The sequence below is a fragment of the Theropithecus gelada genome, chromosome 5 (genome assembly GCF_003255815.1).
Source record: "Theropithecus gelada isolate Dixy chromosome 5, Tgel_1.0, whole genome shotgun sequence".
Classification (NCBI taxonomy): domain Eukaryota; kingdom Metazoa; phylum Chordata; class Mammalia; order Primates; family Cercopithecidae; genus Theropithecus; species Theropithecus gelada.
This window is the reverse complement of record NC_037672.1, coordinates 61705056-61727847: the sequence shown is the minus strand read 5'-3', so window position 1 is coordinate 61727847 and position 22792 is coordinate 61705056. Positions and strand designations below refer to the sequence as shown.

The 22792-nt window shown below is 37.2% G+C and overlaps 1 protein-coding gene across 2 annotated transcripts; it reads left to right on the top strand.

Annotated features, from left to right (window-relative positions):
- The first annotated feature begins 1840 nt into the window (after positions 1-1840).
- On the top strand, positions 1841-22727 carry FGF5 (fibroblast growth factor 5). 2 transcript variants are annotated; one of them, XM_025385783.1, is made up of 3 exons: positions 1841-2485; positions 10154-10257; positions 21716-22727. In XM_025385783.1, the coding sequence occupies exons 1-3, from the start codon at positions 2131-2133 to the stop codon at positions 22061-22063; spliced, it is 807 nt and encodes a 268-aa protein (XP_025241568.1). In that variant the 5' UTR covers positions 1841-2130; the 3' UTR covers positions 22064-22727. The 2 variants fall into 2 exon arrangements, with proteins under 2 accessions (XP_025241568.1, XP_025241569.1); XM_025385784.1 differs by lacking the exon at positions 1841-2485 and adding an exon at positions 3659-3959.
- The last annotated feature ends 65 nt before the right edge of the window (positions 22728-22792 follow it).

Genomic DNA, 22792 nt, shown 5'->3' with positions numbered 1-22792 from the left:
CCTGGGTTTAGACAGGGGGCTGATAATGCAGCTGGGGCAGGAACCACTCTTGTCCTCTTTCAGCAGACTCCTAGGGAAAAGGAAAGCGAGAAACAAGCAACTGAATTTGCTTTGGAGAATCTTCATCACTTGAGGAATGGGCTGTGTATTTGCATGGCATGAGGGGACTTACAAATGGCATTCAGCAGCAGCAATGTGGCTTAAACGCTGACAGCTTTGCCATAGACTGAAGAAGGAACAACACCCAGGTTCAGAACCATCCTACAATCATCCACCCCAGAAGAAGGTGATTTCAGTCAAGTAGACCATTTTGAGAGATACTGTGACTGTTCTCAATATCTACTTTTAGGGTTGCCTTGTAAGGATCTGCCTACCCACCCTAGTTAAGGGAGAAGTATGTAACTTGAGCCTAGAACAGTGGGGAGGGGATGTGTTCAGCCCTGGACAGTATCTCATATAGTGTGCCCATGTTATGTACATCTATGTGTGACGTCCTCTTTATCACAGTGGTTTTACTACACTTTCCAGGTAACCTTCTGTTTTACAAGTTCTTTGATGTTAAGTACTCTGGCGATGGAAGATTACAAACCTGAAAATTCTACATTCGTTTTATATGCTTTTCATTATTGAGATGGAAAACCTTAAGCAGGTACTCGATAATGGATAAGGCCATTTCTTAGCATCAACCTTGGCTCATTTGAATTGACCTTATCAGTCAATAACACGGGCCGTTTCATAAACCAATGAATAATGTATCATAGCTTAGTTTAAAGTTTCAAATATGTTTTTAGACAGAAACATTCCAAGAATGCAAGTCAGGTGTATTTCCCAGATAAATAACAGTCTGGGGGCGTTGAGTTCAGGGAAATTCTCCGTTCTCGAGGAAATTCTCCGTTCTAGGTTTCCTAAGGTTGAAATCCAGCGCGCACATCATTAATTATTCGTTGGGGTCGGTCCCTCAGTCAATGGCAGGTCTGAGAAAGCTAAAGCGAGCAGTTAACTAATCCTTCCTGCCACGGGGATCCTGGGGCGAAAGAGGACAACTGGGCGGTCAGTCACACTTGCTGGTGGCCAGCCCCTGCCCCTCTTTCCCCGGTCCGGGCGCAGGGGTGCGTGTGCCCTCACTCTCACGAACACAGACCGAGAGCTTCCCAGAAGGAAAAACAAATTCGTCATAATGTTCAGCGCAGCCGAGAGTTTCCAACAAGAAAGCAGCTCCAGTCGTGGCCTGATGACTCAGGGTGGCGTTTTAAACGCCGAATAAACCCATTCCTTAGCTCTTTAATAAATCGGTAACAACAACAACAACAACAGCAACAGCAACTACAACAGCCTTCTCCCCCAGCCGCGCCACACCAAAGGCTTCCTAAGTTGGGCTGCGAATCCCTGTTTGGTTTTCCAACGCCGAAAGCCTTAGAAGCAGTGCGATCTCCTGGCGGGACGCGGTTCTCGAAGGGCTCCCGGGGAGAGGACAAGATAGCAGGGTTTACAGGGCAAAGAGAGGAGAACCTGAAAATCGTGTCCTGGGGGGCAAAAGTGCGTCGCCCAGTCACAAGTGTGCTGTAGAGGTGGGAGAGGACGAGGATCCATTTCCACATTTCAACACCCCCGTTTCTGCAGCTGCCCCTGGAGGACTCAGCTGCTCACGCCGAGCTCCTTTCCACGCGGCTCTGGCCCTAATAGGGGAAGCCAGGTGACCGCGCGACCCGTGAGAAATGCTTGGGCGCGTGGCCCTGGTATGGGCGCACCCAGCGTCCGGGGCGCAGGTTCTCTCAGCCCAGCTTCTCCTCCCACTCACTTGCTCGGATCTCCTCCCTCCTTCACATCCCCCGCCCCCGGGACCGCGAGGCTCCCTCCCCGCACCGGCCAGTGAGTACACAAAGCCGCGGGTGAGGGGAAGCTTCGCAGGCGTGCACGGAGCAGTGAGATCACTGGCGTTATAAATATCCCGGTGCCAGCGCGGAGATCCGCTCCGGTGGCCTCTCTCTCCCCCTCTCCCCTTCTCTTCCCAGAGGCTATGTCCACCCAGTGCGGCGAGGCGAGCAGCGCCAGAGGCACGCAGCCGCAGAGGGGCCACAGAGCCCAGAATCAGCCCTGCAAGATGCACTTAGGACCCCCGCGGCTGGAAGAATGAGCTTGTCCTTCCTCCTCCTCCTCTTCTTCAGCCACCTGATCCTCAACGCCTGGGCTCACGGGGAGAAGCGTCTCGTCCCCAAAGGGCAACTCGGACCCGCTGCCACTGATAGGAACCCTAGAGGCTCTAGCAGCAGACAGAGCAGCAGTAGCGCTATGTCTTCCTCTTCTGCCTCCTCCTCCCCCGCAGCTTCTCTGGGCAGCCAAGGAAGTGGCTTGGAGCAGAGCAGTTTCCAGTGGAGCCCCTCGGGGCGCCGGACCGGCAGCCTCTACTGCAGAGTAGGCATCGGTTTCCATCTGCAGATCTATCCGGATGGCAAAGTCAACGGCTCCCACGAAGCCAATATGTTAAGTAAGTTACTCGCTCTCCTACAAAACCCGTCCTAGGCGGGCAGCGGAAGATTTGGGAGGGACAGCAGGTATTTCCCGGGCCACAGGCGCACCTTCCTGAGCCCAGGGCACTGGGACCAACTGATACTCAGAAACAGCCGGGCAGGTTGGGTGGAGATGCATCTATATGGCGTTCGCACACGCACCCCTCTCCTGGTCATGAGGAATTGCGATTTCTGAGGTGTATGTTACCTAGAGGCTGGTGCCCAGACGGGTACCTTGTTTCCAGTTTGCCCTAGCCTCAAAGACGAGTCTCCAGCCATGACGAGAGAGAACAAAAAATCTCATTTCTTCTCGTTCAATTTGTTTACCTTCTGCTTATGAACTAGCCTGGCATTTTTCATTAGGCATCAAAGTGCAGCCCTTCTCCCTATCCATAACTGAAGTTATTTTTTAAAAAGAGGAATCAAATCCCAAATACTTGCCTCTTCCAACCGCTACCATAAACCTCAAATTAATATTGTATATGTATATGCATATATGTATATATATGTATGTATACAATGTATACACATAGGTATATAGAGACACAAGATATAGATAGATAGATAGATAGATAGATAGATAGATAGATAGATAGATAGATAGATAGATAGATAGATAGATAGATAGATAGATAGATAGATAGATAGATGACAGACAGATAGATAACTAGGGGACACCAGACAGACATTCCTGCTTGGAAGAAGATTGTGCTCTGGAAAACTGGACACGTTTAGAGAGGGAGACGTGATGAACATTGAAATTACTAACTCCAGAGTTGGATTTAACAACGTTTAGTATCTTGAGACCATGACTACACCGTGTTAGGAGAGTGGCCAGCCTTTGGTTCCCAAGAACAGTTAGGGGAAAGTTCTTTATTTTAGAAGAAACGCAGAGGTTAAATTTGGTAGGGGTGCAAATTTTGTAGGACTTTTTATAAACAAAGTTTTAAATTTTCCCTCTGAGTTTTTTTCTTTTAGCATGCGCTCTTTTTTCCTTTCTCATCTCCTCTTCCCTTCCACCCCATCTATGTTTCCAGACCATGGCAGCCACTCCTCTGGTTTCTCTTCACTGCCTCTAGGCAGCTGGGGGCAGAGGCGATTTGGGGCTGTGTGTAGGAGTGGAGAGATCTCTGTGGGGCTTTTGTTCAGTAGGGCCAGATCGCTCTTCCAGCGCGGGTTGGTCCACCAGGCAGAGCTCCAGCCAGGGCCTGTTAGGTACCCAGGGAGAGCGGAAATGTAGCCAGGAGACAGCAGCGCGCACAGTCACCTGTCTTTCAGTGTCAGCCTGGTTGCTCCTAGATGTTCCTAACTTGCTCCATCTCAGACCAACGACTCCACGGGCCACTGGGCTCCTTCTTACTACACAGGCTCCAGAGGAGCGTGGACGCCACCGGTGGGCTGAAAATTTGGCAGCCAGCGGTCTCCAGAGCGGGGTCGGAGGCGCGCAAGTGGGTAAGGCGGTAGGCTGACTAGCCTCCTCTCGTGGGTTAAGGGGGCCTAATGTGGAAGACCTGATGGTTCATGCTGAGAGAAAAGCAGGTCTATGCCAGCCCCCCTGCGCCTGTCTAGTCTATCTGATCTCGCTGATTCAGCAGCCTGCTGCGCACGTGGTGAGGGGGCCTGGAGCGCCCAGCTGGCGAGAGGGCCCTCCGCACACGCACCACGGAGTTCCAGGGCCCCCCTCACACTCTCGAGAGGAACCTATTTGCATATTTTAGAGTTTATTTCGCTCATCGAATAACTGCTCATTTGGGGGATAAAGGGCAAGATCTGTTAGGGTGAAGGGGAATTTTCTGAGATTTGAGGAATAACCAGGAACATCTATTTATTTCCATTTATCTTTCTCACTTTGTCTCAACCATCTCTTGACTCCATTAACCATCACAGCTTATTCCCACTTCCGGCAACCTTTCCTTCTCTCTTACAAGAAAACTTTCTCTCTTCAGTTCTTCTTGTGATTTATCCAGGAATCAGCACCAACAGAGGATAACTTCTGTGAGCTCAAGGGAGGACCCCTAACTACCATGCAGCAAGCAGCAGGTTGGAGCCCAGGGAGCTCAGATAAAGCTTCTGGGGAGGCTTTAGGTGTGCTAGAGATCTTGGAAAGCAAGGCTCATTCCCAGGATATTAACCATCTTCTCTAAGAAGACACGATATGAGACAAAGATAGTTTTACAGCTTAGGCCTTGCTAGAGGGGATGTTGTAGAAAAGCAAAGGGGGGGAAACAAGAGCAGATCAAAAAGAATGCACCCAGATAAACAAGACATTGACCACTACCCAGTATGTAAAATGTACATTTTCTTTTAAAATCCATGTTGAAAGATATCTACAAGAGAACAGGGATGTGTCCTAAAACAGAGCCAACAAAAAACTTAATTTAAACTTTTTCCTAATTTATTCCTGTTTACAATAACCTTTCAGAGTTTAGTTTCTGTGTCTTTCACATGACTTGCTTTCATTCATGCCATAAATCATGTACCCAATGTAAGATACCCATCTCATTAAGCACGATATTTTGGTTACTTTTGTGTTTGTCTTCCATAGAGTTTTTTTATTTTTATTTTTTTCCCAGAAGAAAGCATAGCAAATATTCAAATCATAGTGATTTTCCGCTTTGTGATATTTGGAGTGTCTAATACTACTTCATAAAATTTTTACTACCATTGATCAATGCCGAATTTGCATGTAATTTGAGAATTTAACATGGATCTCTGCCATTATCTACCTGTAAAAGAGAAACAGAAGCTAGCTAATTACAATCGGTCATTTACCTCTTTGAAGGCAGCATTTGATGTTTCCTGACATTCATGTAAACTAAGGTGTTGGCCATGACCTTTCTTAGAGTATGTGAGGAAATGTGTTTAAATCTCCTAAGAGAGGCTGAGAGGGCTGGGTCAAGGGCCGTAGAGGATACCTCAGTTTGATCTCATCCTCTAATTCTACTGTCTGTGAGTCAGCGATGACAGAAAACATATTCTTTTTGTTACAAACCTGATACTTCAGAAAAGTCAAAGCTTTGCCATGAAACTGCATTCTAACAAGTTATTTTAAACCTAATAATATTCTGTAGTATTTGTCTGATAGAACAGATAATCATATGTGTTTCACAACTATTATTTGACAGTAAGCTTTTTTTTTTTTTTCAAATTGCAAATATTTTCTGGTTTCACCATGAGAAGTACACCATGGCCATGGACTTTTAAATATTACTTGTTTAGTTTACATGGACCAATTAATATATTCTTAACTTCTCTTATACAATAGTTATCCCGAGTTTTGAAGACAGAAAATGAAATTAAGCTCATTGTATATAAATCCTTATTATGAGGAAATACTGTGGAAAAATGAAGAAATATGAATAAGAAAAGATAGATGACCCAACTATTGCATGGAAAAAAGGGTTTGCATTAATTTATATGCCTTCAAGTTTAATTTCAATACAGTGCTTCTGTTGACTTACCTTGGGCCACTGAAGAATAGGCAATCAAGTAGTTTTCAGTTTAGGGAAGAAAAGTTTAAGGCTTTGGCTATACAGACTCAAAGCGTTTACATAAAATATGAAAATTCCAAGCACACATTTTGGCTAATAGAATCATCAATGTTACTACTTTTTAAAAAAATCTAAACTCACTACCAATTTTGGGATCATGTGGAGTCATTAGACAGTCCCCCAAGCCTAGATAAATCAGAATCTATATCTACTATGCAGAAAAATCAAGTGGAAAATTTCAGTTGCTAATTTAATCAGTGAAGACTGCTAAACTGAATATTTCAAGATTCAGATTTGATAACTTGGCACAGCATATCTGTTACTTTGTGGATGCAAGTAGAGAAACTTCAGTTTTAAAATATTTTTCTCTGGGGATTTTCAGATGGGTTGTTGAAAGCTTCTGAATACATTGAATATCTGTGCTTTTCTATATTTTATTCATTAACAAATGAGAGAAAAAGGAAAAATTTGTATAATTGTATCAACCACTATCAATAAAGCCCTATTATATTAAGAAATCTGCAGAGGACTAAGTCAAAAATCTAGAAATATTTTTTATGGAAGTAAACTTACATCATAATGAATAAGTGGAATTGACTGTGTGTATAAGCTGAGAGACCCCAAGACATTCTTGCCTTCTTCAGCTTAGGTGTCAATGCTGAAATTCCACAAAGAGAGAATAATTCCTTCTGTTAAGCATTCTCCTCTTCCTTTGACCCTCTTAAATGGGAATGCCTTAAGAAAAATAACACACTGTCAGTAGCACTTTAATGTGAATTTATTTACACTGAGCCACCCCTCCACCCCATGCCTTCTCAAGCAGGAGAAGGCCACAGTAGCAGGAGAGCACTAAGACACCTGTCCATACTTGTGTATGCATAGGGTGTCCTGATGAGAGAAAAGAGAGGTAGTGAGAGGATAAAAGAAGGCAGTCAAATTTAGCAAACAGTCATTGACTATATACTATCTATGAGACAAGCTTGGCCTTCCACAATTTTGCTTAGAAATACTGCCTTGGCGTCCATAAGGAGAATTGTAAGTTTCCATCAAATTTAATATATGTGACTCCCGATGATAAAGGTCAGAAAATTGCTGAAATTAAAAAAAAAAAAATAAGTGTCAGAGAAATGTTTTCTGAAACTTATATATTTGTGATTTAAGGCCCATGGGTTTAAAAAATTATGTAGAATTCCTGAATGAGTTACTGAGATTTGTCATAGTAAAATCAATAGGCCTGTGATATTTTGGGGAGGAGGGCAGGAAACTGAACTGTGAGACTCGTTGAATCTGCTCCAGAAAACAAGGCATTGTGAAATCACTGCTGACATTACTTTGGAAATTATGATCATAACAGTGTTCTTAATATTATGTCATAATTATAGTAAGATTTAGCAGATCAATACCAAAGTCACGCATATGAAAAATAATTCATTCATCTAATCTCATCTCTTATATCTCTTTCATTCTTTATAATATTAAATAGAATGATATATGTAAAGTGTATTTTTAAGCTTTCAGTTAAAGATAATTTTCTTAAAGTTATAAAATCCTTTAATTCTCAGGCAATATATCATTTTTATCCTGGAACTTTTAAGAAGAAACTCTGCAATATGTAACACAATAATAACACTTTCACATATATTATTTCATCTTCCCCATATTTAAAATACATTACATGCAAATTGTATATAATATTTACACACAGAGTGTACACTGTATTGAAATACAAGTTAAATGCATCTAAATGGATATTTGTTTAAAAAGAGAATAAGCTAATTATCAGAAGCTATTTATTTAAGCAAAGCAGTAGTATTTCTATTAAAACAAATATTTATAAAGCCTTTTTATCTCAACATCTTAAAAGTTAGCATACAAACACATACACTTATGAGACTTTTATGTTTTACTCTACCATGTATTTTTTCATTAATATACAATATATCTGCATGTTCAAAACCAGATCATTTTCCAGAGAATGGAATTGAAAGCCTCTAACAATTTAGTACCATGATTAAATTGGAGTAAATATATAACCAAATCTCTCCTCTATCAACTCCGTGTTGCCCCTTTTGTATCTATCATTCCACACATATACAATTTCTCACTTTCTTTCTTTCCCATTTTTGAATGTACATGTTTACATAAATATTCACAATCACATCCCCCATCTCCCAAATATCTAAAATCATTAATGCTCTTCTCAATATAATTCCATAATTCTGATAGAAATTTAACTTGGTATCACTGTTATAGTCATGCTTTAGTAATAATATTATTACAACATATTACATCTGTGTAGAGTATTTAACTTCACAAAGCATTTGGTGTGTTTTGTTAATATTTGATAAAATGATACGCTTCTAAACGTTTAGAAGCACACTCAAATAATGTTTATAATAAACTCTATTATAAATAGCATTTAAAAAACATTTTGAAGGAAAGGATTTATACGACACTAGTGGTTTTGTTTTTTCTTTCTTTCTTTTTTTTTTTTTCAGTTTCCTTCTAACAGCAAAAGTAGCTTCCAATAGTTTTTGGTTTTTGTTTTTCAATTTAAAGAAACACCTATTAATGAACTGGTACCTGCAGTTTCCCTAAGGTGTGTTTTATTTACTTTGGGCTAAAAACATTTATTTTTTAAAAAGTTGTTCAGTTATCCCCTTTTTCACATAAACTTTCTAATCAAGTTTTTTAAGAAACCAAGTTGAATAAATAAACAGCAATGCTTGCTAGAATTATAGATGTTAGCTCACATTGCACAATATAAATGCTCAATTTTATAAAATATTTCTTATTTTTGGTAAGCAGAATAATTTTATATGTGCCTCAAATACTGCAGGGAGAGTTTGCTGTTTCGAGAAAATCTGATGAATCTCTCTATTTGGCAGAGTCCTATTGAGATATCCTAATTAGTATATATGCTCAGAATATTATAGATGGAAATATTGAGACGTGCTTTTTTTCTTCCCCTCTGTTCTTTATTTCCTTCTTTTCTTCCTTCCTTCCTTCTTTTCCTTTTTAAAAGTAGAGATGCAGTGTCACTATTTTGACCAGGATGGTCTTGAACTCCTGGTATCAGGCGATCCTTCAGCCTCAGCCTCCCAAAGTGCTGGAATTACAGGCGTGAGGTACTGCACCTGGCTTCCCTTTTTCCTTTCTAAGACAGGTCCCTTTTTAGCTCTATTGAGCTAAAAATCTTTTTTTGAAATAGACAACTTTTGAAATTTTGAAATAGACAACTAATAAAAAACATTGTGCTCTTTTCATGTTCATATAAAATACATAATTTATTTTAAATAAGCAGGCTTTCTAATTAAGTGCAGACTATGTGTTTTATCTTATTAAACTACTCTATGAACTTTGGTGTGTAATTCTCTTGATCCAGTAGATGTGAACTTTGAAATTACTGTAGGAGACAGGGAACATTGACTTCATAATGCTAACTATGAAATACAAACTATAAACAATAATGTAATAAATTATCTCATTAATTTTTTTCTAGGAAATGATTCAAAATGCCAGATGTCTCAAAGCATAATCCATTAAACATTTCATTGAACCAATAATTTTAAGTTATTTATAATGCTTTCAGTATCTTACATGTAGTCTTTAAATGCAGTCACTAAAAGACTGAGTATAGTATATGTTTATTTGTAACTACCATTATAACCATGATAATTAGAGTAGAGGAATTTATTTAATGTAAATAAGTATTATTTTCCAGACTTTCAAATAGTTATACTAGTCTTGAGCACAGATTTGTGCTTTAATATTCAAAGTAGTGTATTATCTTTGATGAAGAAATAATGGAGAAGAATTATTTTGCAAAACATTTTTTAAATGTCTTTTTAATTTCTTTAGAACCTGAGAAAACTTCATGCTCATTGTGTACTAAAAGTGACTTATCTGTCCAAATAATTACTGATGAAGTAGAATCAAATTTTTTAATCTTGAAATTATTTTAAATGAACACTTGAATCCTAGCCTTCTTTGTTTTTAACATAGTAAATGTCATGAAAAATAAGGATGTTAAATACTAAGTTCTTTTTTTAAATCACAATAATAAAGAATGGAAAGAATCTATGTAGAAATTTAATTCTTCACAATGATATAAAGAAGAGCCTGTGTTTTATTTTGGGATTTCTGTCATCCTAGGTATTTTGGAAATATTTGCTGTGTCTCAGGGGATTGTAGGAATACGAGGAGTTTTCAGCAACAAATTTTTAGCGATGTCAAAAAAAGGAAAACTCCATGCAAGTGTAAGTAGAACCACTTTATATTTGTTAAAGGTGCTATAAAGATTTTACATTTGTAAAACAGAATAATTTTCCAAGTTGGTAGGTAAGACAATTTGCCCAAAGAACTTAATTATTTAAAAAGCATATTTACATTTAACCAAGGGAATTTTGTATGCTTCTAGAAGTAATAATTTAAATATTTAATTTACTTAAAAAGATATTATAGAGTCTACAAAAAGTTTAAGCCTAAGTGTATTTGAAAATAGCGTTCTCAAAGGGGTAGCCATCCACTTATTTCTTAGAAGTGGGCCACATAAGAAGAAACATGGCAATAATATATTTCACCACATTTTAAACTTACAAGTTTATAGTGATTGTGTTTGTGCTAAGTAGATGAGGTTCTTACTTAATTTTACAAGCTACTCATAATACCAAAAATCGGGTCTCAGTAATGTAAAATATTTTCATATTAACAAGTAGGGAGGGAAGAAACCAATAATTAGAAGACTGTGACTTTCATAGACAAATTTTAATTAATTTGAAGAATTTTTATCTTGTATTTTTGTCACATCAAAAATAACGATTTCTTAATACTATGAAAACTAATTTTGCATTCTCAAAAATTTATTCAGACCAGTTTTATATATTGTGATCAGTTCATAAACTATTTATTTGCTTTGTTATGAAAGTTTCCATTACCTGGGAAGTATTAAAACATTTTAAAGATAATAAAATATGTTCAGCTTAGTTTTCCCACTCACAGATTCTATTTATTTGTATTAGTATATACACACGGAACTTAAAGGTGCTTTATGCTTTTTCTGTGGCATACTTATTTTCTTCACATTAAAACATTTTGAAAGCAATTATTGTTTAAAGTTAGTCATTTAATTCTGATTCTTTATAGTCTTTATTAAATAAATTATTGGAATATCACTTTTTCAATTTTCAAAGTTATAGAAAGTTTCAACTGATAGCAATCAATTGAAACTTACTATATATAATTTTATTTTATAGATCTTTAAAAACTTCAACGAAAACGCCACTTGGTTTAATGTGTAAGACTTTTATAATTTTACTTTTCTTAACATCTAAAGTGATTTGTTAATATCTTTTGGAAGAGACAGAATTTGAGCAATTTCTGTAGTTACTTGAGGATTCGATGAGATAATACATGCAATGTGCTAAGAATACTATCTGGTGTGTTATAAGTGCTCAATAAGTATTGCCTATTATTATAGGGTAACAATCTAAATATAATCTAAATATAATAAATTGCTAAAATATCAGTTTAGCAGCATAAATGGAAATCCTTTGTTAAATTCTTAAATCGCCTATTGCAAGAACTATTAAACAATTTACCATTTCATTTTTTGAGCTGGTTACTATGCTCTAGCAAACTGTAATATAGTATTCATAGAAATATATTTTTAAATTTTTTTCATTTATTTAAGGGACAACATTCTGCATCACTGTGAAAAAAGTAGGGTATTACATGTTTTAATTTTATTTTTTATTTCAATAGGATTTTAAGGAGCAGGTGGCATTTGGTTACATGAAAAAGTTCTTTAGTGGTGATTTCTGAGATTTAGGTGCACCCATCACCCCAGTAGTGTACACTGTACCCGATGTGTAGTCTTTTGTCTCCAACCCCCTCCCCTTTCCCCCTGAGTCACCAAAGTCCAATGTATCATTCTCAGGGCATTTAATTTTATTTTAAAATATTATTTAAAATTCACATGCAGATGAGTTCTCATGAGAACTGTATAAAAGCAAAAAAGAAAAAAAATCCACATACAGAATAGAAAACAATGATTAAACACATCTGAACGGAATAACTTTTCCTCAGTCTACTTTTAAGTTTATAAAAGATTAAAACACCTTCAAAATCTAACCTCATAATAATACACAGTGCATGCAAAGAAACTTTCTCTTACTGGTTTGTTTTGAGTGAAAATCTTAACTTTTAAAATATTCTGATTTATGCCATAGTACTTGCAAAAAATAGACTAAACTTGGAACAGCTTAAGGATAATTGCCCCAGAAAGTAACATATTACAAATGGAAGCCAATTAGAAAGGTCAAACTGAGAGGTTAAGATACATGATTCCTCTGTCAAATGCAAGTAACAAATTTCTAGAAATTTGACCCAAATGTCTAAGGATGGCTGGTTGAAATAATGCAGATAATGCAAAAACAGCATCTGTTATTCTTTCTCATCTTGGCAGGCTAAAGTTATTTCATAGAATAATGACTTTTAAACAGTACAAAGCAAGTCTTGCTCTTGTCACTCTCTGAAGCTCTTTGATATAAAAGTCATTCTGATGACTTTGAGCTAAATTGTAGATAAAAATATTAAGCCCTATGATTATGTGGATTCTTTTTAAACCAATTATCCAAGCCCACTTTCTTTTATTTGAGCTTTTATTAGCACTTTTCCTTTAGGTGAAAACCTAATTAAATTATAAAGTGATTTACTTTTTAAAGACGTTAAATTTAGAAATAGTATTAATGCTAGTAATTACCAGTTTTATGCCCACTTGATTTCTTTCCTGTTTTCACATTCTAGTTAAACATGTTGGGAAATTGTTCTTGTAACTCTAAATATGACTATTTGATTTAGTTAATAGTTTTGGTTTTTACAGCTTTACATCATCCCCAAAAAGGTTAAAAACTCATAGACTTTTAGGATTAAACTTGTAATTTGTGAGTTGCTTTAATTTAAAAATTTTGCAGAGGCATTTAAAGAGTACTTTTAGGGTTCTATCTACAAAGCAAATGTAAACTAAAAATATAAAACATTAATAGAATTCTGGGAAAAGTAATCCCCCATTGTACTGAGAAATATTCATTGATACTTGTAGATATTCAACTCAGTTTTTGTAATAATAATCAGAGTACTAAAAATTAGCTACTAGGCAGAGATAATGTACTTCCATAGCTCTTTAAAAGCTCTTTTGCTCACCTTATCTCATTAGATAATGAGGTGACGAAAGAGTCTCCTAGTTGTTAAATTATTTTCCCAAGGTTACACAGTTAACAAGTGATTGAACCAGAACTATAGCCTCCCAGAATTTTCTCTTTCTCTTTAAATGCTATAGTGCTTGGTAAATAAAAGTTAGCTTCAAAGAAGATATTAAGTTTTGTTTGGAACCAATTACATTGTTTTCACCTCTTAGTGTATATAAATTAATATGTGCATGAAAATATTTTTGTATTACATATAAAAATGAATACTGTGGCACATCATTAGAATATTTATAGCACTCTATTTAATAGGCAAATAAACAGGCAATTTGAGATTTATAGTTAAAGTTGCAAATTTCCTCATTCTAGGTACATGTTTTTCTCTTTGATTCACATCTCTTTTCTGAACTGGCGTTTCCCCCATCTCCTGTGTCTCCAGTACTTCACTTTAAAATCTAGAGAAGAGGGGACGTGTCGCCACAGAATTTTACAAATGTTGGTTATTCATTGTCAATGACAGTTGCATAGGGAACCCCTCCCTCCCAAGATAAACTTTCAAAACAGAAAAGAGACCTATTTTGCTCACAGAAATCTTCATTTAGTAAATATTTTACTGTTCATAGACACAAATATGACACACTGAAAGGGTAGCGCAGAGCAGATTCAGGCAGCATTGATGCTGATTCCATTTTTGTGCTAAATTTGTTAATCCCATCAGAGAAGTTTTATTTGGGCTTCAGTGATCTAAATGTGTGGGGCTCCCTGGACTCATTCAAGCCCCTGGAGCCTGGCACATTTAAATGTAGCAAACCTGCACCTTGTGCACATGTACCCTAGAACTTAAAGTATAATAATAAAAAAAATATATATATATATATATAAAGTATGTGTGGCTCCCTGGACTCATTCAAGCCCCTGATCTACAGGCAGCTCTCCTTCAAACTTTTATTGGCATACTCTAAATAGGCAGTGCAACTAGATTCCTATCATGCAGGTTTTTCAGCATTCTTCACAAGGATGAGGATGTATGGTCTTCTCTTTGTCCAAATGTATCAAAAATCATCAAGAACAGGAGGAGATAATTGCTTTTCTAAAGATCCATGAGGGCTACTCCAAGCCACAGCTGTGGCCTTTACCCTCTTTCTCAACACATTCCATGCTAAGGTACCTTCTGAGACTGAGCACTCTTCCTGCCTTAACCGTCTGTCTGTCCCTGCTCCCTCCTCAGGTTGGCATCCTTACTGAAAGTCCCACAGAGAGCCTTTCTGGATTTATCTGAGGTGGGTCCAGACTAGGAGTCAAAGACCTTGAGTGTGATGGTAAAGACAGTTAGATTGCCCCAGGCTGAATCCTACTCTACCACTTCCTAACTGTGTCATTTTACTTCATCTTTCTACTCCTTGGTTTATCAACTACAAAAGAAGGAAAATTGAAGTCACAATCTATCGGGGTAGTTAAGTGTTTTAAACAAGATAATGCATATAAAACAGAGTACTGCCTGAAAAGTATTCCACACTTAATGTTTAAACAGATTTTCCTGAATTTGCTCTCAGGCAGCTGTTTGTCAATCCTTAATCTCTTTCTTTCTGATTTTGGGGTCAGGGAGCTGTGACCCTTAAATTATTCAGACCAGCCTCAACTCCGATTTATCACTGATCTTTTCTTCCCCACATCCAAACTTTGTGTGCTTATAGGTGTCCCTTATCTACTAGGTTTTCCTTTCTCCCAGGAACCTAATTTCAAAGCAAAATTTCCAAGCTCAACCTCTTAAAGAGGCATGGATTTCCTATGGTCATAATCTTGCCATTTTTTTCGTAGCTCTGTTGTCCATCTTGATTTTTCCCTAAAAAACATAAATCTTGGAAAAGGTGATTATCATGTATTCTTCAGTATACTTCAGCATACTTCATAAAGTATGCAGAAAGCTCATTGCTTATTGGGGAAAAACATGTTAGCTTATTTTAAAGATGCAGAGAGAAGCATGTGGTGGAATTATTTTTGTTTCTCAGGGTTTTAGGGGATCATGTTTGAAAGGAAAGCTAATTGCAGAGTTTACGAAACAGGCATGGAATGTGTGCTTGATCAGTCCTAAGCAAGGGCTAGAACATCCTCCTTTCCTGGTTTCAGAGTGTGCCAGCTGGCTTGCCTGGGATGAGACTCCAGACTGGACTTCTTGCACTGCAGGCAGAGTGAAGAGGAGTAGGCAGCCCCTAAAGCTGAGCATATTTACTGAAAGGAGAAATGGAGGCTTGAGCAATACTTATCTTCCTCATTAAAAAATGACTTACTAAGCACTCCACTCTGCCAGTCAAGACCATGCATTAGCTAGATCAAGGCATTTGAAAAGAATTTTTTTCTTTTTTTGCCCTCTAAGGACTTTCAATATACAGTAAAATTGAATGTCTAACTACTCAGGCACAAAAATGGGTTCAAACTCTGCCTTTGCAGTAAATGCCAGTTTCCCCTCAATTTTGCACTGTGGAAGTCATTAGAAGACCTGTTTTATTGAGGAAATCTGGGTGTGATGAATTGCCTTGTAGATTCGGAAATCCATTTTAGCAGAAAGTGAGAGATAGTAATATATTTCTTTGATGATTTGAAGAGTGACACTTGTCATTCATCAATATTTTAACAGGAAGCAACTTCAGAGCAAGTAAGACTGTATAAGAAAAGCCTAGGAAATAGCTTTGGTTTGTATAGTGTTATGGAGAGACCCTTAGTCTAGGAATCAGAAGATGCAATTTAAATCACAGGTCTATTCTGGTACTTGATAAATGCAGGGTGATAGATGGATCATATTCTTTACTTCGCTGGCTGAAAAAATCAGATAATACTATCCTAATAGCAGCCATGGAATTACTGTGAGTGAAATTATATATGTAAACCACCTGACACACAGTAGTCTCCAATAGTCCAGCTTTGTGAAGTTATTAAGGTCCTCAGAAAGAAAGTCATGCTATTCCATGTTTTGCCTGGTGTGGTCCTTACTTCACAGGTGTCAAAATCACATAGGATGCTGGTTAATGATACATCAAGCCCAGGGTCTCACCTCAGACTTACAAAAACATAGTCTCTGGAAATAGGGCTTGGGGAGCTGTATTTGAGCCTGCTCTCTAAGTAATTTGAAGGGAAATTATATAAGTGAAGAAAAGAGATCCTATAGTTGATATTCTTTACTACATTATCTCAGCTTGGGTAATATTAAAACCAGCTTGTGTATTTTGTCTGTTGCTCAGTATGAGGAACTGAGATATAGAAGGAATGAATGGTACCAAGCAGGAGATATGGCTGTGCCTGGGAGATAGCACGGCAGGGCTACAACTGGCCATTACACAGTTTATATAGTAAAGAGTAAGAAGTAGCCCTTTGGGTGCATGCTGCCCTGTACCAGGGCACAAGTATAAAAAATGAGCCGAGTTTAGGGCACCTGTCCCAGGCGGCTCCATTGGTGGAGGGAAGGGATGGGAATTAAGCAGCTCTAAAAGGAGGTAGGGGAACTAGAAGTGATGAATGTGGCGAAGAAACTTAGTTTGTAGCAAAATTTGGTCTATAGTTGTTTTTGTTACAGTCTATGATAACCTTTTTGTTATTTAATAATATTAGTCTAGAACAACATTTTAATTATTTAGATTTGGCTTTTTTTCCCCTTAACTTTATAAGGTTTTTCAGGAGAAAGAGGCAAATCAAAGAAAACAAGCTGAAATAAATAATTAAAATTGATTAAATACACACAGATTCCAAGATTTATACTGGTGTCAGTTCAAATTCACTCCTATTTCCATATCTCATATACTACATATTTACTTCTACAGTTGCACATGAGAGTCGGTAATTGCACAGCTTTAATTCATACTATACAAGGTACTCAATCATCATAGATCGTGATATTTACTAAGGAAAAAACTACAAGAAGATATTTTAGAGAGCTTTTTTTAAAAACAATATCATTTGGGAAATAATTTATTTGGTTTAATTGACCTGTTTAATTTCAGCTTGGCAGAATTAGTCATTTCTGGAATATTGTAGTTAATTGGAGCTGTGCTTTCTTTGAATTCAATTTGACTTTTTAAAAAATATCTGTTCTTTAAAATGGATCCTTCACTGTGAGAAGGGATGAGTAGAGCCACGACAGTTTACTTCTAGTGAAAATGTTCTTTTTTTTTTTTTTGAGATGGATTTTTGCTCTTATCGCCTAGGCTGGAGTGCAATGGTAGGATCCCAGCTCACTGCAACCTCCGCCTCCCAGGTCCAAGCGATTCTCCTGCCTCAGCCTCCCCAGTAGCTGGGACTACAGGTGCCCACCACCACACTTGGCTGACTTTGTATGTTTAGTACAGACAGGGTTTTACCATGTTGGTCAGGCTGGTCTCGAACTCCTAACCTCAAATGATCCGCCTGCCTCAGCCTCCCAAAGTGCTGGGATTACAGGTGTGAGCCACCATGCCCAGCAAAAAGTTCTTATTTCTCTTAATAGCAGTGTGTTTCCTCTCCTTGTAATAATTTAGATATTCAAGAAAAAAATAGTTCAATTTGTTTAAAGTTTTTTTTTTTTTTTTGTCAATTAGGAGTATATACTAAACTACAAAAAATGATGATTTTAAACATTTATTTTAATTTTGCAATTATGGTTTATTGAATGTAACCTGTTTTTATTCTTGCCAGATCAAGGAGAAATTAAAGAGATTTTAATGTAATTTAAGTCAATGAAAACATGGGCAGGACTATGTCAATATTGTTTTCCACTGTAAAAGTGGCTCCTAGCACAGTGCCTAGCATGTGATATCTGTGGAATAAATTAGTGAAAAATGAATATGAAACATTTTTAAACAAATATTTAAACAATTGCTTTCACTGTAGTGGCTGATGGTGGTAAGGCAATTAGATGAAGGAGTCTTGATTTCAGCAACTTATCTGAAATTTGATTCATGCCTCAACATCATACTCTTAACTATAGAAAAAGTGTGTTTGTTAGTTTCAGTTTTTTTTCTAGAAAAATAATGGAGTTCTATTATTTTAAAAGTGTATATTTTATTAGAGGACTTCTTATAATTTTAAAAAAGGTTTAAAAAATAAAAATCAGCCTGGAAAATTTATTGTCCAAAATTTTCTAATGGCAAATGTATGTATTTTAGTACCTCTAGCTAAGACCTATGACTCTTTGCTATAAAGATGGTCTATGCACAACACTATATACAGAGATGTACTGCTTAGGGTCACCATCTTGTCTGAGCCAGACTGGGAAGACTAATAGGAAGAGTCGATCCTTCAAGATGAATAAATTCACTGAAATGTTTGCTTCAAATGAGTCTGTGTTCCATCACATCTGGAATAATTTTGTAGACAAAACATTAAATTAAAAGTCAATTAAGAAAGTCAAAACAGTCTAACTGCGTTTACTCCTGTATTAATGTAGAATGTAGGATTTGGACAGCTGAGGGGCTGTGTGTAGTGTGTGGGTCCTTAGGACTCTGCACATTTCTACCCTGGGTAACAGTTAGGTGACCTCTGAAAAATCTGAATTCCGAATAGCCATCTCCTTAAAGGGGCTCCTCTTAAGAAAGAACTTTAGAATATGAATCTGGAGGAAAAGAGGAGGAAAAGAGAAAGATTTTAGATGAAACAATTGTAGCGGGTGGGGCAGGTGGGTTTCACTCATATGAAAGACCCTAAAATGGAAATGATATAGATTTCTGTTTTTTTAAAAAAAGAAATGCTGTGGTGTGTGTCTGCACATGCACCTGTGCATGCGTATGTGTGCCTGTCATCTACATCAATTAAAAATGGACATGTTCGTTCTTTATTTTCTTGGGCACTGTTGGGGGAAAATATTAAAAAATGAGGTACATTTTAACAACCCAACTCTGTCAAAATTGAGTAAAGCAATCACTGCTATTTTTGTGAAACAGAGGTAGAAGTCAGGTCAAGGCATAATGTATTACACATTTTCAAAAATGTCATTCGACTGCATTGTAAGAAAAAAAAACCTGAGACAAGGTAAATATACTAGATACTCTTTTTAATGAAATGTTTCACACCTTTCTAAACTTCTTATTATCCGTTTATAGAGCCAGAAACATTCTAGATGTCTATAGCTTTTATTTTGAAATAAAATATTGGGATTATCTAATTAAATGGGAAAGCCACTTTAAGAGCTAAGCAGCTGTAGACAAATCTACAATGAATTTGTAAGCAAGTCTTTCTAATAAAAAATAGGAATAGTCAATGTGTGATCTTTGAAAGTGGTATCAGCATAGCAGTCCTGGCCTAAATGTAGGCTGGCAAGGTGTATCGTAAGACAGGGTGAGAGGGATGCCATACATAGGTGGTGATTCTTTAAAATACCTGCCTTCGGCTGGGTGCAGTGGCTCACACCTGTAATCCCAGCACTGTGGGAGGCTGAGGTGGGCAGATTACCTGGGGTCAGGAATTCGAGACCAGTCTGGCCAATATGGTGAAACCCCCACCTCTACTAAAAATACAAAAATTAGCTGGGCATGGTGGCACACACCAGTAATCCCAGCTACTCGGGAGGCTGAGGCAGGAGAATTGCATGAGCCCGGGAGATGGAGGTTGCAGTGAGCCGAGATCATGCCACTGCACTCTTGCCTGACCAATAGAGCAAGAACCTGTCTCAAACAACAACAACGACAACAACAAAAAACAAAACAAAACAAAACAAAAAACACCTGCCTTCAGTCTGCTTGAGATCATATCCAAAGATTCGCCAGTAAACTTGTGAAAGATCTATATATATGGCTTCATAACCCCCAAATAGAACTGTGTTGATTGAACTACACTTAAATATAAGTAACTCCAGTAAACTATCGTACATAAAGTTAATGTGCTCTTGTAAATGCTCTGATATCGGTTGGCTTCTAATACTGTCAGTATCTTGCACTACTCACAAATTCCATGTGGATTTCAACAGTGGATCTATGTAGATTGCCTTGCAATATTCAGATTTTTAGATTTCAGTGTTATGATCAGTATTCCAAAGAAAAGTTTGGCATTATTAGAAAAAGCAAGGAAAAAAGGCCATTTTATTCTCATATAAAACTTCTTGATTTGATATAGAAGTATGTAGCTTTTAGTGTTTTTATACATAGTGGACAAAATATTTGGTATTCTCAAGCACAGGAATTCTGTGTAAATAGTACTCCTTGAAATTATGAAACCTGGTAGTCTGACCTAGTACAGGAATTCTTAATTCTTTGGGCGTTATGGACTCTTTCAAGTTTGATGAAAGTTACAGAATCCTCCTTTGGATTCTCATAAAAGCCCTGTTGTTGTAAGTGTTATGGATAAGGAGGCTAAGGCTAAGAGCTTAATTGGCATCACTGGTTTTTGATTGTATGTCTGATTCCAAGTTCACACTCTTCCCCCATTCTCCCGCATATTCCTTCAAATTTCACAACATGGCAAAGTAAGTCCTTTCAGAGCTGGTGCTGACCTACATTGTCAGGCTCATCTCCTTATTTCCCAGGTGCATCCTAGGTAGAGGTCACGCTGAACTACTTACAGGTATTTGAAAGTGTCATGTTGACCTTTCAACACCCTGTTCCCTCTCCCTGAAAATCCTTTCTTATTTTGTCTGCCTCTCTAATGTTAGTTAGAGTACATTCCTAGTTGTACTTGAAGACTCAGCTCAAATGTCACCTTTTATAGGAAGACTTTTCTGCCCTCTTCTTGGCCACCTCCACCCTCTTAGATGCCCTTCCTCTATGCTGTCATTGTACCCTCTGCATACCACTGTCATAATTCTGTTTATCAAGCTGCACCATGACGGATGTCTACTTGTCTGTTTTTCCACTATTCTGTAAGTATTTCAAGGGCAGATATTCTGTGTGTGTGTAAGATCTGGCCAAAGCATAGTAATTCCAGTGACTTTTTTCTTCTTGGAGTCAAATATACTTTCCTGTAATGCCTGAGTAAAGATACATTTTTTTTTTCTAAAGAACTCTAACACCTGCAATATTAATGGGGGCCATATGCTATTTCTCTCTCAGCAGCCTCAATCACACTGATAACATTGAAAAAATGCATGCTTGTTTCAAAGGAATAATTTTGACCCCATTTCTATGAACAGGAATTTATATTTTACCAGGCAATTGTTTCTTAGTAATATAGTTCTATTTATTTTCTTGGTGAGTTAGGAGGAAAAATAGTATGTTAAAATATTTGTAACTATACATTTCAAAGTATTTAAACAATAGTAACAAGGTTTAAATGTATCAAGAGTTCTGGTTACTTTTATATTCATCGATACTATGTCACCAAATAGGTAGTGAACAGAAATGTGTTACAAAGATAAATGAAGTAGAAACATAAAAAGAAAAATAGTAATTTTAAAGCAACTTTAAAATAAGCAAACATGTCTTTATAAAAAGGAATGGAGTAGGAGGAACAGAGATCGACAAAATTATTATTATTTTTTTCCTACAAGAACTTATATTTTATTACATGCTGAAAAGATTGTCACAACTTACATTTCCTCTTTTTTTCTCCTCCCTAGGCCAAGTTCACAGATGACTGCAAGTTCAGGGAGCGTTTTCAAGAAAACAGCTATAATACCTATGCCTCAGCAATACATAGAACTGAAAAAACAGGGCGGGAGTGGTATGTGGCCCTGAATAAAAGAGGAAAAGCCAAACGAGGGTGCAGCCCCCGGGTTAAACCCCAGCACATCTCTACCCATTTTCTCCCAAGATTCAAGCAGTCGGAGCAGCCAGAACTTTCTTTCACGGTTACTGTTCCTGAAAAGAAAAAGCCACCTAGCCCTATCAAGCCAAAGGTTCCCCTTTCTGCACCTCGGAAAAATACCAACACAGTGAAATACAGACTCAAGTTTCGCTTTGGATAATATTCCTCTTGGCCTTGTGAGAACGATTCTTTCCCCTCAGGAGTTTCTATAGGTGTCTTCAGAGTTCTGAAGGAAAATTTTTGGACACAGCTTCAGCTATACTTACCCTGTATTGAAGTCACGTCATTTGTTTCAGTGTGACTGAAACAAAATGTTTTTTGATAGGATGGAAACTGGAATTCTTTGTACTAATACAGGGAGCACACTGCTTCAGGTCAGCAAGACATAAAGCCTTTTGCTTTATGCTTGAGGGATATTTAGAACTTTGTATTTTCGGAAAGTTAAATAACATGGACTATGTATTTTTCTGACTTTTACAGATCAACCTGAAAGAACATACATGGTACATTTTTATTTTTGGTTTCCAAAGAATATTTTGATGCAGATAAAATATTTTGTTAACTTTTGTTTTTTTGTTTGTTTTCTTAAAAGTACCTCTGCATTGAGCATATTTTCTTACTTTTATTATTTTAATTAATATGACAGAAGCAATCATTTTATGCTGTTTATGAATTATAAATGTGTTTATATCTCATTTGTAATGTGGAAATCTTTTAAATTTTTTCTATTCACTGCACTTTTTTATTGTTTTTTATTTCTAGCCATACCTCAGATAATATGTTTAGTTTTACATTTTAAAATGTTTAAATTCTCTTTCACAGCACCAAAGGCTCCGCTTGGATTTGTGTGTATGTGTATGTAAATTCATGACTTTATGTGGAATCCTAC

Bases quoted from the DNA above. Each gene is read 5' to 3' on its own strand.
- FGF5 (XM_025385783.1), top strand. From the start codon at position 2,131: ATGAGCTTGTCCTTCCTCCTCCTCCTCTTCTTCAGCCACCTGATCCTC. The intron at 2,486-10,153 runs GTAAGTTACTCG...CTGTCATCCTAG, and splicing joins CCACGAAGCCAATATGTTAA to GTATTTTGGAAATATTTGCT. The intron at 10,258-21,715 runs GTAAGTAGAACC...TCTCCTCCCTAG, and splicing joins AAGGAAAACTCCATGCAAGT to GCCAAGTTCACAGATGACTG.